At 41.2% G+C, this 15,127-nt stretch overlaps 1 protein-coding gene across 1 annotated transcript; it reads right to left on the bottom strand.

The window, feature by feature from the left end:
• Positions 1–6,470: 6,470 nt before the first annotated feature.
• On the bottom strand, positions 6,471–11,332 carry UTP23 (UTP23 small subunit processome component). Its single transcript, XM_027730590.2, has 3 exons — positions 10,970–11,332; positions 9,493–9,667; positions 6,471–8,584 (listed from the first exon to the last, which is right to left on the bottom strand). Exons 1-3 carry the CDS (start codon positions 11,155–11,157, stop codon positions 8,198–8,200), a joined length of 750 nt encoding a protein of 249 aa, XP_027586391.1. The 5' UTR covers positions 11,158–11,332; the 3' UTR covers positions 6,471–8,197.
• Positions 11,333–15,127: the final 3,795 nt, after the last annotated feature.

Here is a 15,127-nt window from a genome sequence, read left to right as displayed (position 1 = left end):
ACCAATTAAAAATCTAATAAATTAAACAACCCTCAGATACCCTATATAACTGAAGCTAATTGTCTACCATTTTGATACTGCCAAGCATATGTATTAACAATGTTCTAGTTCTCACCAGAATTAAGAAGTAAATACAGACTTGAAAACAAATCCTCCGGCCATCACAAAAGGCCAAATAGACGGAAGAAAATTCCACAGACTGGCATAAAGCAGTGGTTTGTATGAATGCCATATCCCCATTTTAGTTTTACTATCTTCATCTCAGAAGCTTGGCAGGCCTGCCTGGGTTCTGATAGCACTGATCTTCATGCAAATCTATCTTTGACTCAAGCTTGACACCAATGGTGTTGTTTATGTTTAGGGCAGCAATAAATCTGACTTCTTTTCTACACAATGCAAAAAGAAACACTGCAATTCTGTGGGCATTCTGATGATGATGTAGAACTCCTCTTTTTTTTAATATCCAAGTTAATTAATATAAAAAATCTAATGTGGACAGGCTGAACATATTCTGAGAGGCAAAGGAGGCAAAGTCTACAAGTGGGATAAAAATACAGGCATAGGACTTGGGGGAAGATTCTGTCTATAGACATGCAGCCATGTAGCCTTTGAAGACTACAAGAACCTTGCAAGGACGTGCAGAGGCAGTCAAGAAGGCTAAGGCTTGGCTAGACCTGAAATTGGCCAAAGATGTCAAGAAGAACAAAAAATGGGGTTTTGGACACATAGACAGTAAGCAGAAGCACAGGGAAGATATAGGACCACTGCTAAACAGGGCAGGGAAACTAGTGCCAGGCCACTGTCTATAATATTTGAAAAATTGTGGAGATCATGGGTAGGGTACCCCAGGGATCAATACTGGGCCCCATGATGCTGAACATCTTCATAAATGATCTGGATGATGGGACTGAAAGAAGCCTCGCCAAGTTTGTTGATGACACCTGAGTGGGTGGTGAAGAGGACATGTCAGAAGGGAGAAACATCTTACAGAGAGACATGGACAGGCTGGAAAAGAGGGTGAGCAGGAACTATATGAAGTTAACAAGTGCAAGGTCCTGCACCTGGGACAACATAACAAAAAGCCCAGAACAGGCCAGGATCTTTGTGCCTGGGGAGCAGCATCGCCAAAAAGGACCTGGGGGTCCTGGTGGACAACAAGCTGACCATGAGTCAGCAGTGTGCTGCTGCAGCAAAGCAGATCCTGGGTTTCATCTGCAGGGCCAGTACTAGCAGCGGTAGAGACATCACCATACCGCTCTACTCCATGCTTGTTAGGCTGCACCTGGAGTAGAGTGTCTAGTTCTGGCCCTCACAATTCAGGAAAGGTGTGAACAGACTGGGGAGGGTCCAAAGAGAGGTCATAAAGATGGATCAGAGGGCTGGAGAACCTGCTCTGTGAAGGAAGACTGAAGGACTTAGGTCTTTTCTCCCTGAAGAAGAGAAGGCTCAGGGAGAACTCAACACTGTATTTCAGTATTTAAAGGGTGGCTTCAAAGAGGACAGAGGCTGTCTCTTCCCAAAGAGTCACATAGAGAAGACAAGGAGCAACAGGAGCAAGTGGCACTGGCACAGGTTTCATATCAACATAAAAAAAAGATATTTTTTACAGTAAGAACAATCATTCAGTGGGACAATCTCCTCAGGGATGTGGTGGAGTCCCCATCACTGGAGGTTTCCAAGACGTGATTGAACAGGATGCTAGATAATCTCACTTAGGCTCCCTGACCTGTGAAAGGTTGGACCAAATGATCTTCCAAGGTCCCTTCCAACCCGGGCTGTTTTATGATTCTATCATATTCAAATTATCATTTACATCTTAATTTTAGGGTACAGGGATACCATCATAAGCCCAGTATGCGGCTGACTTTTATTTTGGATGTACTGTGTGTTGGGCAAAGACTGGGTTCTTCCAACAATATCAGCACAGTAGCCAGTTGTCTTGTGAATGTTGTTGTCTAGTTGTTTAGTGGTGCCAATCTGTGGAGAGCTTAGGAGCTCAGGGAAATACGTACACCATCATTCCACAGGCAAGAAGCCAACACATGTTTAAGAGCAATGGCATTCAGCTCAAGCAGGGAGTCTGTGGCAAACAAAAAGCTGAGTTCCTGTCCTAGACCTTTTCTCACAAGACTTTTCCTGTTCATGCTTTTCTATGAAGAACATCCAGCAGAATGCAGGCACTCTCTGGTCTTTTCAGGTGAGCCTGACTAAGCTGCAATCTGCTTTCCTGTTAGGTGCTGCTCTTTGTGATGCAGAAGACACTTCAGCTTGGAAAAGAGAAGAATGAGGGGAAATATCACAGATGTCTATGCAGCCATGAGTGGCATGGGAAAGGTGACTAAAGAATGACTGCTTAAACTTTCACCCATTACAAGGGTCAGCTTACATACATGAAAGTATTTTTCACGTGTTCAAGTTGTGCAGCTCCTTACCACAGAAAATTAGAGGCTTAAATTAGTGAAAGAGAGATTCACTGTCTGCTGTTAAAAACCAAATATTTTTCTGGGGTCAGGAACTCCCTAACAAATTGTTAGAAAGTTGGAAAGTCAGTTGAGGAAGCACCAAAAAGATGTTTTGTCAATTTTCATAATACTCCTAAGAAACAGCTTTCAGCCACTATTGGAGGTGTGATGCTGGGTGAGACACATTTTTGGACCACCCTAGAAGAGCCCTGCTTGTATTCTTGGGAGCTGAAAGAGAGGTCAGGGTGGAAAGAGGGAGCCAGGAATTCTAGAAAAGTTCTCTCTTCATTTTTTCTGAAAACCTGCCTGTCGAAATGGGTGCCAATTCACAGAGTGAAAAATTTCCTCAGTGTTTCCCCAAGACAGTCTGAAAAAATAACCCCCCTGAAGAGTCTAATCAGTAGCATCTTTGGCCCCAGAGGAATTAACATGGCCAAGTGATCATTCTGGATCAACTAGAAGTCAAGACTGCAACGAGCAACTTTTGAGGTTCCCTACTGAGCTCCCGGAAGGAGATTAGACTTTAAAAAAACCCCATACCATGCTCTGGGTCATGATCTCCACAGCCAGAACTGCTGGCTATCCCAGACTATTGCTGTGAGTACACTCAGGAGCAATTAACTGCGTGGATTCACCTATCAGAAATGGCATGAGTCGGTTGCTCCTGGATGTAATATCTGTGTGCTGGGCAGTGAGCCACACGCGATGTTAGGCAAGATCTACAGCAGAATGATTTGGCTGCAAACCTGCCAGTGCTGCAAAGTGTGTGATATTGAAAAACCATAAAGACACAGTGTTTGTCATCATGAGACCTACATTCTGCAGGAAATCTTGGGCTATCAACACAAGATCTATGAGTGGTTTAGTCCATCCAGCTCCCTGTTTTAAAAAGGCAGAAACTGAGTCACAAAGAGTAATGAGGTTTTCTTAACGGAATTGGAATGATTTTTTTTTTAATTTGCTTATGGTTTATTATTTTGTTCCCTACTCTCCTTGACTGCTGAGCCATTTCTGGTTCACCTTTTGCTGCTGACCAATTCTTTCCTCCAGTTAACACTCAGAAACCCTTACATGTATTTTTCTTTCTTCCTTGATTTCTTTAAATCCCAGTAACTACTGTCTCTTTTCTTCCTTCCAACTCTTGACTCTGAATAGTTTTTAATTGGACTCTTGTTAACAGCTTCATTGTTTCCCTGTATCCATACACAGAGCACAGCTGCATGTTCTCCCTCTCAACTGCAGGAGAAGAAATCAGAAAATAAAGTCCCCCTGAGAGAGCCCAGCCTGCGTCTTCCATAACAAGCTGTAGCAACTTTTACAAAATGACTGCCTCTGTGGGCAGACAGCTGAGCTCTCTGAGACAAATCTGGGGCTTGGAGTGCACAGACATAATAATTATCAGAAATACATCACAAGCCCCTCTCTTGGCATTAGTTAGGCCATTCCTAAATCACAAGGTGCAGTCTCTCTCTCACTACTGGCTCTCTGCGTACAAAAACTTTTGCTTTCTGTCATTCTCTCTCTGAACACTGCAATCTTTCTCCCTTAAATTGTAAATGATAACACCTGCTGGGGCTCTTATTTGTTCATTTCTGTATCTCCGGCTGCTCCCTGTGTGAGATATTACGCCCACACAGAGGTATGAAATACACAGTAGCTGCTTGTGAAACTTCTATCTGAAAGATGCAATGAGTATAAATCATGGTATTGTTCCGACGTTCTTCATCTTGTCTCTGACAGAACACGTTCAAGAAACTCCAGGAACACTCTAAAGCTGACGCAGAAGTCATTCACAGTGTATCAGTGTAGCTGAAAACAAATGAGCAGGACTGCTCTGGACATCCTATTTTCTTTTCCCCACTAGCATTTATTTATTCTTTAAGTCATACCATATTCATATTTACTTTAATGATTCATAAACATCTCAGGTTCCAGAAGCTTCTAATTAACTCATCTATTTAGCGTCATTAACAGATGCTCAGGGAGTGATTTATTGTACAATACTGGATCACACCAACATACAAATCCAGCCAATTGAATTGGCAGGCAGTCTAGATAAATGTCTTCTGCTGCTGGTAGATGAGACTCTGTTCTAAATTCAGCATTAACGCCCTGCAGACTGTGGCTGACATTTTCTTCTTCTATCACTCTGCACATGTAGCATACATAGTACTCTACAATACTGGTTGTTTCCCTCTCTTTTAAAAGAAAGATTTAGCGAGGTACTGCCTAGGATTTAGGGTGTATATTTATGCTGAGAAAAGAGGAAATCAATAGCCCCCAAGAAGTTTTTGTTCATACTTGTTTTAATTTACCTGGGGCTTTCTGTAGTTTCAAAACTGAAACCAGTCCCTCTGACACCCTACAGCAAAATGATCCTAAACTTCATTTGAAAAGCTATATTGGGAACCCTGTCTATGCTAGAGTTGTGGTCACAACTCCAGACCATTTATTGATAAATAAGGCAGTGGCTTTTTGGGCAGAACGTGGAGTGAACACCTAGAACAGCAAAGTTAGCTCTACAGGTACTTCCACAGTGGTGTTTTCCATAGGCCTAGGGATGCTTCCAGTGACTTGCACCACAGAATTACTAGAGGGACTTGTCATTGGTTAGCCCGGGCCAACTAAACCTCACCAACCCCTGGCAGGCAGAGGCAGCACATCCTGAAAGCATCCACACGGCCGGTTTGCCGGCAGCCGCGCTGGTGGTGTGTGCTCCGAGCAGAGCCCAGCCCGGGCAGAGCCAGCCCGTCCAGCTGGGCTCGGGCTTACAGGCAGCTCCGAGTGTTGCTGATTTAATGGTATAAATACAGCCAGTCAGTTTGACCTGGATGGGCTTTCTTTTTTTCATATTTCAAAATGGTAACAAAACACGGTCTGATTGCTTGTTGCCTGGGCAGGAGCTCCCTCCCAAAGCTGACAGACAAGTTATTTACCTTGCTGGAGGAAAGCTGCAGCTATGCAGACAAATTTTACAGCTTTTCTCTTAAGAGCTCACTCCCTTTACATTCCAGTTCTTCCCAATGGCAACACCATGACTCAGTTTGTGTTAACAAAATGCCAAGGAAACATAGATAAATATTGTTTTAAATTCCTTAAGGTGGCAGTCATTAGATGACTGTTAAAATAATCTTTTTTTTTGCAAGAATTAGGTTTTTATGTCTATAAGTCTTCAAAAAAAAGTGGATTTAAGCTTTAACTACACTGAAAGGGACTACTGCAAATAATTAGAGTGTTTTCTTCTCTATTTTTAAAAACAATATTTTTAGTAAAGTTACTGAGTTTTAATATACTTTTGACTCAGAATGAGATTTTGATGCTGAACCATCTCTGCTGTCTGCTCCAAACTTTACTTACAGTAGTGATGTCTATGGGTCAGTTTGGGGAGGGGGAAGAAATACAAGCAATATTTACAGTAGAATGAGAAGTAAAACTACATTAACATGGGACTGTGCCCAAATGAGTGCAGGTGAAAGGGCTATGACAGCTTGAGAAAGGCAATATACATCAAACAAATATGCTGCATTAAGATATTTTTAGGAGTTACTAAATTTCGCCTCAGGACTGACTTTGGCAATCAATGTAGGAACAATACTATGATGAGCGTGACTGTTTTAAACTTCAAATAAGCTTTCATCTTGACTACAGCACCATTCCTTGCTGCTTCTGTCTCTCACCGTCCATTCCCAAGATGCATGTGGTCTTGTATGGAACAGTAAAGGCACAGTCACTCCTAACAGCCGTGTTGGGAGGAACAGCTTGGACTGGGGCTACAGCAGCAGTGTCCTGTGCACCTTCCTGTGCTGGCCAGAGGGATACTCTGTAGATTCTAGGGAATGATCCTGCAGTTTTTGCTAAGACTGGCTAACTCTCATCACTCAAGCTAGTTTCTCAAACTCCGTGAAACAGCTTTCCATACGATTTGAAAGGCCAACAGTACAGCTGTGTACTCCAGACATTCAAGAACCTGCGCAGACAACGCACAGAAAAACTACCTTGCAAACACGATACAGAGGCTGAAGAATTGTTTAGGGCACATGGCTTAAACTCACACAGATGAAGAAACAGAAAGCTTTTAAGGACTACATCTTGGTTAAGAAGAAGTGCACTGAGAAAAATTAAAAATCTGGGCAGTGATGACTGGGAACACCGTGAAAGCACACCTATGCCATAGCGTGTGCTATAGTGCATACCCCTCTATTATGTCATCTCAGTCACTCACTTCTGACTTAATGCCACCAGACACGTAAGAAGGCATAGGAAGCAATAGCTACTAGAGAAAATTGGGTACTTGAAACAGATTTGGAAGCTCCTTCTTTGTGCTGCTTTAGGCTGGGATACAGTTAGTTTGCTTCACAGTAGCTGTGTTTTTGGATTTGTGCTGAAAACAGTGTCAGGATGTTTTTGTTGCCATTGAGAAGTGCTTACAGAGGATCAAGGCCTTTTCTGCCTCTCACCCCACCAGCAAGTAGGCTGGGGGTGCACAAGGAGTTTGGAGGCGACAAACCTGGACAGCTGATCCCAGTTGACCCAAGGGATATTCCAGACCATACAGCATCATGCTCAGCATATAAAGCTGGGGAAGAAGGTGGAAGGGGAGGACATTCAGAGTGACAGTGTTTGTCTTCCCAGGTCGCCATTACACATGATGGAGCCCTGCTTTCCTGGGGACAGCTGAACACTTGCTTGCCCATGAGAAGTTGTGAACAAATTCCTTGTTTTGCCTTGCTTTGTGTGTGGCTTTTGCTTTCCCTATTAAACTGTCTTTATCACAACTCACAAGTTCTCTTACTTTTACTCTCCTGATTCTCTCCACCTCCATGTAGGAGGAGTTGAGTAAATGGCTGTGTGGGGCTGAGCTGCTTGCTGGGGTTAAACCACAACTCTCCTCCAACTCAGTTCTGTTCTGTTCATAACCTTACAGAACAGTGAAACAGGTAGCAGGGCCTGAGTCCCATCACCGTCAGCTGCCCTGTATTCCAGGACTCCTGCACAGCTGTGCTATACTGTGACAGCATTAGGTGTTGGTCAGTGCTTTGATTTAGCATTTTCAAACTCTATTCTTCCTATTTAAAAATTAAAAATAAACTACAGATGAAATAGACAGATCAGAGATGCCATTATACTGCCAGGAATATCAACACAATTGCACCTCTGGGATCTTCTTCATAAATGAAGATCAAGAACAACAGACATATCAGTCCACATGGCATTTACATAGTAATTCAGTCTGGATGGGACTTCTGAGGGCATCTGGTCACTTTGCAAAAGAGTTAACTTTTGTATCCAAACAATAAGGATAAATAAGCCATTGTGTTATTTTAGGTCAATTTCATATTCTCTAACAGACTAATTGTCAAAACTAGTCTTAATAAGAATAGCAACTTTGATTTAGAAAAAAGTCTAATATCCCACCAAAATCCATATGGAAGCCAAGAGGCATTTCTAAAAAATTGCTACATATCATGTGAATTTCGACAGGAACCAAGAGGCTGGAGAGAATAATGAAACGTGAGGGTTCCTAAATATTTTGTCACAAACCCAATTACTAAATAAAAGAATAAATTATTAGGAAATAACCCGCAAATGTTAAGATACAGACAATACAGAGAAGATAATAAGCAGACCTACTAAAAATAAGTTTTAATATTAACAACTCAATTTCATGCATAATAATCTTTCTTTTTGCAAAGTTCAAACAATGTTCAAGCCATGTGCTGTTTACATAGATGGACTTATTCTCCTTCTTTCTTCTGCACTGATGGCATGGCTTCTGCTTTAACTCTATTTCGTTTTCTTTTTCTCCTTTTCTTCTTTTCAGCAGAAGGATCCTGACCCTCCTGTGTTTTCTTCTTTTTTTTCTTCAGACAGCTGAGTGGATTGGGGCCACCTGCCCTTTTGCGTTTTCTCCTCTTTTCACCTTCTTGCTTTGCTAGTCCTTCTTTTTCTTTAAGCTCCACAATACTTTGTTTTTGGTACTCTGGAACAAGCTGATTTGTCTGCAACTTTTGAACAAATGCCAAAGATTTAGGAGAAGGTTTGTCTAACACCATCGTGTTTTGAATAATAAACAGGAGAGGAACGCCAGGCTTCTTTTTCACTTTGTTTGATAAGTCCTGGTCCTGCAAAATTAAATACTTTAGTCAACATTTTGGGATTAAATTATATTTGCAATTCAAATGCACCTACTTTTAATACAAAACTATGAAGATAAACTACACTATGAAAAAGATAAGAAACTTAATTCTTATCTTATGAAAAAGATAAGAAACTAGCAGATTTACATGGCAGTGCCTTTCACAGCAATTTAAACTTCAATTTCTCTCCTAATGAGCTGTGCTTCTAATGGAAAATTATCAACATTTCCTTTTTATCCGCATATATATGCACACATGCATTATTTGAGGAAAAAGTCCCAGTTCACTGGTATGCAGACCAACACTCCACAAGAAGTAACATAACTTCTTCTGTCACAAACCATCTTAAATTCTTTTATCTTACATAACTATACAGAATTCTACTATAAACCTTTCTATATATATTGTGTATCATATATACATACAGTCCCAATAACAAACCCAGGAAAAAATGCCTTTCTCATTTGTAAAGTTATTTATTCTGTAGTCCAAAATTTCTTAAAACTGAAGTTATATGGATGTTTGACACTTAATTTCACTTTTCAGACTACTGTGAAAACAGTTCAGGGAACGGAATGCACACAAAGCAACATGCAAATTAGCATCAATGAGTTGTTTTCTTACATCAATAGGTAGTCAGTATGTTTTCTACACTTTCTGCTAAACTAAGCAATATCCTTATAAGGTAAAAAAATCTAGTCATTCAAGTAAGAGAAAAGATTCCCTGCTTCATAATTAGCAAATACATTTAAGAGTGAGTAAGGTTTTACATTATTAATTCCCACAAATGAGGTAAAAATCTTATAATTGAGGTTAGTGGAGGCTTCCTTATCTTTAGGTATCAAAGCATCACTTGAAATGAAATGGAGTTAATGTTTCCCACGAGCTTTTACCTGTGTAGCAATAAAGAAGTGATGAGGGTTGCCGTCTTCAATCATAGAAAGTAAACAGGTGGAACCACTCACAGGATCCTTGTGGTGAGAACAGTTTCGAACTTGAAATCTCTGGGCAATTAATTTTGCTCCATACAGTGCTTTCCCCAATGATTCCAGTTCTTTTATAACACATCTGAAAACCAAAAGAAACAATGATTTCGAAACAAAAAAAAAACCAAAAAAAACCCTCACATTTTTTTATAACAGCAAATGGCTGACATGAGTTATTTAAGAATGAGCAATGCCCAGTTGTTCAGGCTCTATGATTTGTAAATGGCACCCAGAAATCTGAAAGCAGTAGCCCATCTGAAGATATAGCAAGGTTTCCTTGGTTGTCAAAACGATTAACCAGTAATAACTTTAAGTTATAATAAACGATTTAAAAATATTTCACATCAGTGAATATACTGAGTCCTTAAAATTATGTTTGGATATCACCTAGCATATGAACTACTACTTAATAAATATTTTTTTAAAATTTAATTTATTATTATTAAATTTTAAAATTTAATTTATATTTAAAAATGGAAATAAAGAAGATCTGGGGAACAACATGCCAGTCAGTTTCACCTCTGTGCCTGGCAAGATCATGGAGCGGATCCTCCTGGAAAATATACGAAGGCACATGGAAAACGAGGAGTTGACTTGTGACAACCAACATGGTTTCATTAAAAATAAATTGTGAAAATATGGTGACCTTCTATGACAGGGTTACAGTGCTGATGGATAAGGGAAGGGTGACAGATTCAGCTGCCCTAAGTGAAAGATGGTCAAAAAAACCAACAGATATTGCTGAAAGAAGTGGCATTTAGGCAGGACAGGAATACAGTTTGGATCAAAGCCGTTCCTGAACCTCTCACAGCTAAGGACACGACTGGATACTTTATACTGTTTAGAAGTACAGGCCAGTTCTGTACGCTGTGCAAGATGCTCAGTGTGTTTTTTGAGCCTAGGTATACATCTTCCTGGTATTTTCACTACTTGCCTCCATGATGGGCAGTTGGCTATTCCGTCATTGCAGAAATACAAGTGAGGGAAAATTTATTATATACGATATATATAATCAAACAAAAACAAAGGTAACTTCGATATGCAGTGTTCGTGCTTTACTTCCACATCTTTCTCTAGCACATCCTTGTCCTCCCCTGAGAAAAGCTACTTTGGAACCAATCCCGCCCTGGCAGGCTGCAGCTCCAGCCAGGCAGTAATTCCCTCCCTGCCCAGGACATATCAGCTTGCCTTTGCTGTTCCCACTTCGCCAAGAACACGCTGGCGGTGGGAGGAGACCCACCCGGTTCTCCCTCGCACACCGGGGTTACCTTTGGCCCCGCAGTTCCCGCTACCTTCGGAAAGGCAGCTGGGTCTCAGAGAAGCTGCCACCCTCCCGCAGGCTGCCCACAGCCCCAGCGCCGCCTGCTCCCCGCTCGCCCCGTACCGCGTGGTGCAGAGCTGCGCGGCGCCGCCCAGGTACCCGGGCAGCTGCTCCCGGATCTGGATCTTGTTGCGGAGCGCGGCCTGGCAGAAGGTGCCGTCCAGCAGCACCTGGAAGGGCTCGCGGAACTGGAAGCTGTGCTTGTAGAAGCCCATGATCTTCTTGGCGTGTTTCTGCCGCGTCACCCCCATGGTGCCCGCACCGCCCGGAACGGCCGCGCCTGCCCCGGAAGCTGCGCCGGGCCCGGGCGGGGCCTCCTGTCACCGCCGGAGAGCCGGGATCGGCCCGGGCAGCGCTGGGGGGTCACCCCCGGAGAGCCGGGATCGGCCCGGGCAGCGCTGGGGGGTCACCCCCGGAGAGCCGGGATCGGCCGGGGCAGTGATCGGGGAGCTCCCCCCCCCGCCCGCCCTGTCCCACACACGGGTTACCTGAGGGCTGGTTCAGTGCCCCCTGTTCTGCGGTGCTGTGCTGGCTCCTGCCCTTCGCTAAGAGCAGAAATACACGTGTTTTGGTTTAGTTTGTTTTTTTTTTTCCTAATCCACTGTAGTGATAAAATTACAATTGCTGTCGCAGAGACTGTAATTTAATCACACATCAGCCTACGGAATCACAGAATTAGGTGAATCACAGAATCACAATTAGGTTGGAAAAGACCTCTGAGGTTATGGAGTCCAATTTATGTCTGAACACCACCCTGTCAACTAGACCATGGCACCAAGTGTCACATCCAATCTTTCCTTAAACACCTCCAGGGATGGTGATTCCACCACCTCCCTAGGCAGCCAATTCCAATGTCTAATCACCCTTTCTGTGATGAAATTCCTCATAAAGTCCAACTTAAACCTCCCCTAATGCAGCTAGAGACTATATATATCCTCTTGCTAGTTGCCTAGAAGGCTTAGGATGTCTTAGGAATACTTTGGAAGGCTTATTCAACACCTGTTTATATTGTTTCTTTCCATTGGCTACATCAACCTAGGCTCAATGTGCACAAAATGGAAGATGAAAAGCATGTATTCTACATTTTAATACTACTTTTCTTTTTTTATCCTTTTTTTTAAACTTTTTTCTTTTTTTTCAGTGATGAATACTTTAATTTCACTGCAGTCTGGAGAAACAGCTGTCACTCAAAAAGCTATTGCACAAACTCCTCCCTTTCCAACAGAAAATATCAGCACACCAGACATCTGGCATTAAAAATCTGAACTTAATGCCCCTGTTTTAGGCAGGCAAAGGAATGTGATACCTTAACATCATCAAAATGATCATTGGAAGCATATGTCTTTCTATGCAGGTTTCACGGGAGACATCTTTCTGCAGGGGACAACTGTACTGCAAGAAAAAACATGGCAAGTACCTGCCAGTTAGCTGTAATCAGTCAGGCTGCTCTAAGGTCATTTAAGCAAATACCCAGCTGTCATACTGGTCTTTTTGCTAGCAAATAGACATGAGAAATATGTGCTTTGAAGCAAGTTAGTTAGTATTAAGAGAAACTGAAAAATAAATTATTTGATTACTATTCTAGAAATTCAAATCAACAGGAAATTGAGAATATTTTCCATGGGATCCGATTGTGCTGTTGACAGTATTTTTTGCCATTAAATCCTTCTTTCCAGTTGTCTTCAGGGGACAGTTGCACATGCTCATGAGTATTATGGATATACATGGATATATGCCTTATTATGAGCTAAGTGATATGTTAAATTCATTATTAAACATAGTCCTAAATTTAAAAGTCTTTATTAAACTTCAGTCCTGTGGCTGATGTGTTCCCATAGTGCTATGATGACCCAGTTGTTCCATCTAACTGCACAGTTTCATTATTTAAAATATTAGACAAAAGCACTCAGCAAGACTCCGAAGTAAAACTGTATTAGATTAATTATTTTTTCTTCAAGTTGTGTTTTGGTTGGTTAGTTGGTTTTGGGTTTTTTATGTGTGTGTGTGTGTGTGTATGATGACAACTAAGTAATTGCCCAAAGAGAGGCAGTTATTCCGTATTAAGAACATTTTCCACACCTTACAGCTAGAATGAGGAATCTACAATGATAACAGCTGCTATTGCAGTATGGAGATAAAAAGTAAATGACAACTTGAACTAGTTTTTGAACTAAGTGCAAAATAAGATGTAATCCAGAGTAGGGTGTTAAATTCCATTGTGATGAGATACTCTTTCCCTGTTCAGTTGGTAAATATTATCATCACAGACAAGTTGTAATGCGATTGGTATGGTAAAATATGTTCAGAGGGCTGTGTAAGAGGCAAAATGCAGCACAGATTTCTCCTTCATTGAGCAGAAGATAGCATTAATTGGATGATAAACTACTTGAAGTACCATTCTTTAAATTTTATTTCACTTCTATGCAATTCTTTTAAAGTTTTTTTTAATAAATTTTTAATGTTAAAAGTAATGTCTATAAGAGTACTATAGCAGTGCAGAGAGGTACAGTAGAAGTCCTTGATTGCTGCTAGACAGATACAGGTCCAGGGTACAGTTCTGATCTAATAAAACAGTTCATGTCACTTTATCAATACTATTAATACCTTGTGGGTAAATATACAGTATTTATGAAAAAGAAGATGACCTTCTTTCTCTATATCCAAGTTCATGCTGAACTTCCCAAACCTGCAAAATGGGGAGAAGGCATCCCAGGAAACCAGGCTTCACCAGTGACACTGCACACAAAATGTGCACCAGCAGAAAATTAAGTCTTTGCAGAGCAGAGTATCTCTTGGCATATATGAGTTCAGCTCTGGTTTTGAGATGCTAGGTACTGCTGTAGTAGACTTAAATAACAAAATTGCTGTGACATGGATTACTTGAAGCGAAAGCTTTTCTTTATCACAAGAGCTTTGATGTAGGCCTAGTAACAAGGATTTACCTTAATAGCTGGCACTTGGCAAATGCTTGTAGCTTGGTGAGAAAACAGCTTCTGATTCTCCCAAACTTGTCCTGTGTCAGAGCTTTTAAATCTGAATGTGTTTCTTTTGGGCTAATGTGCTCTGTAGTTATCTGCAATAAATCTTAGCACCGTGCTTAAATGTGAGAAATGAACTGATTTTCAAAAAAAGAAAAGGGTAGGGTTTTCAATTACAACATTTGGAAACAAAACTATAATAAACACAGGCCAGTAAAACATCGGTGGAGTGTATCTGAAAATACCTTCCTAGGTGTATTTCTTTAATTCTTCTGAGGCATGTATAAGCCATAGGAGAAGATTCAGAAGCATTTATTGCTAAATTATATTTGTCAGAAGGTGTATTATTCATTACTGGGCCCTCCTTTTATTGCCCTGAGACTGGTCTTGAGCTTTTGAATTTTAACCTTCATCATGTACATCCATCTTTTACAGTGCCTATTTTTCTGTTATCTCAAGGGAAGACAGCATCTGGATTTACAATAACCATGGCTGCGACAAGCTCTGTTTTTCCTTTATGGATTGGTATGATCTTAGCAGATGAGAATTTTGTGTATGACAAAGCTTTCTGCACTTTTCTGGCTCTACTGTTACTATACTCTTTAGTTAGAAAGATTACTTCTGGCTTAAATACCATAACTGCCCATCACTGTGTGTCCCACATTAACTGTCTTTTAAACTGTGTATCATACAAAGCCCACATTCAATGTAGAAGTTGGCATATTTAGTTTCACTACATACTGGTGGCTTGCAAGGGTAAGAAATAAAATACAGTGGATATAAATGCAGGTTTTAAGTGACTGTTTATAGCAGCACATACTTTGAGAATGCTCTGGAGAACAAAGATTTTGCAGGCAACTTTACCTTTCTTACTGGAGCTGAAAGAAATTATAGGGCTGAAAATAATCAGCGGGATTCTTGACAGCTTCTCAAATGTTATACCATCTTTTCTCTCTTTTTTGACATTGAGCTAAATTCCCATGAAAGATGAACAGAATCAGGAATTACCCAATTTAACTAAATCTTTTGTCTTTCTGAATAGATGCACACTACTGATACACATTGTTCAGTTTATGCAGCATTTTTGGTTGATGCAGCTCCTTAAGATGTACATGTTAAACAACTGTTTTCATGCTGCTGTAAGGACACACAAGGGCATCCTTTCAGAGCAGCCTTTCCTCCCTGCACCGTTCCTCCAGGTCTGCACCAGTTAGTTGCCATTCCGCACCACGTGTGACATGCT

The sequence above is a fragment of the Pipra filicauda genome, unplaced genomic scaffold (assembly GCF_003945595.2).
Source record: "Pipra filicauda isolate LSUMZ 115617 unplaced genomic scaffold, ASM394559v2 scaffold243_size1161148_pilon, whole genome shotgun sequence".
NCBI classification, from domain to species: domain Eukaryota; kingdom Metazoa; phylum Chordata; class Aves; order Passeriformes; family Pipridae; genus Pipra; species Pipra filicauda.
Note: the sequence above shows the minus strand (reverse complement) of the source record. Positions and strands in the feature narration are given on the sequence as shown.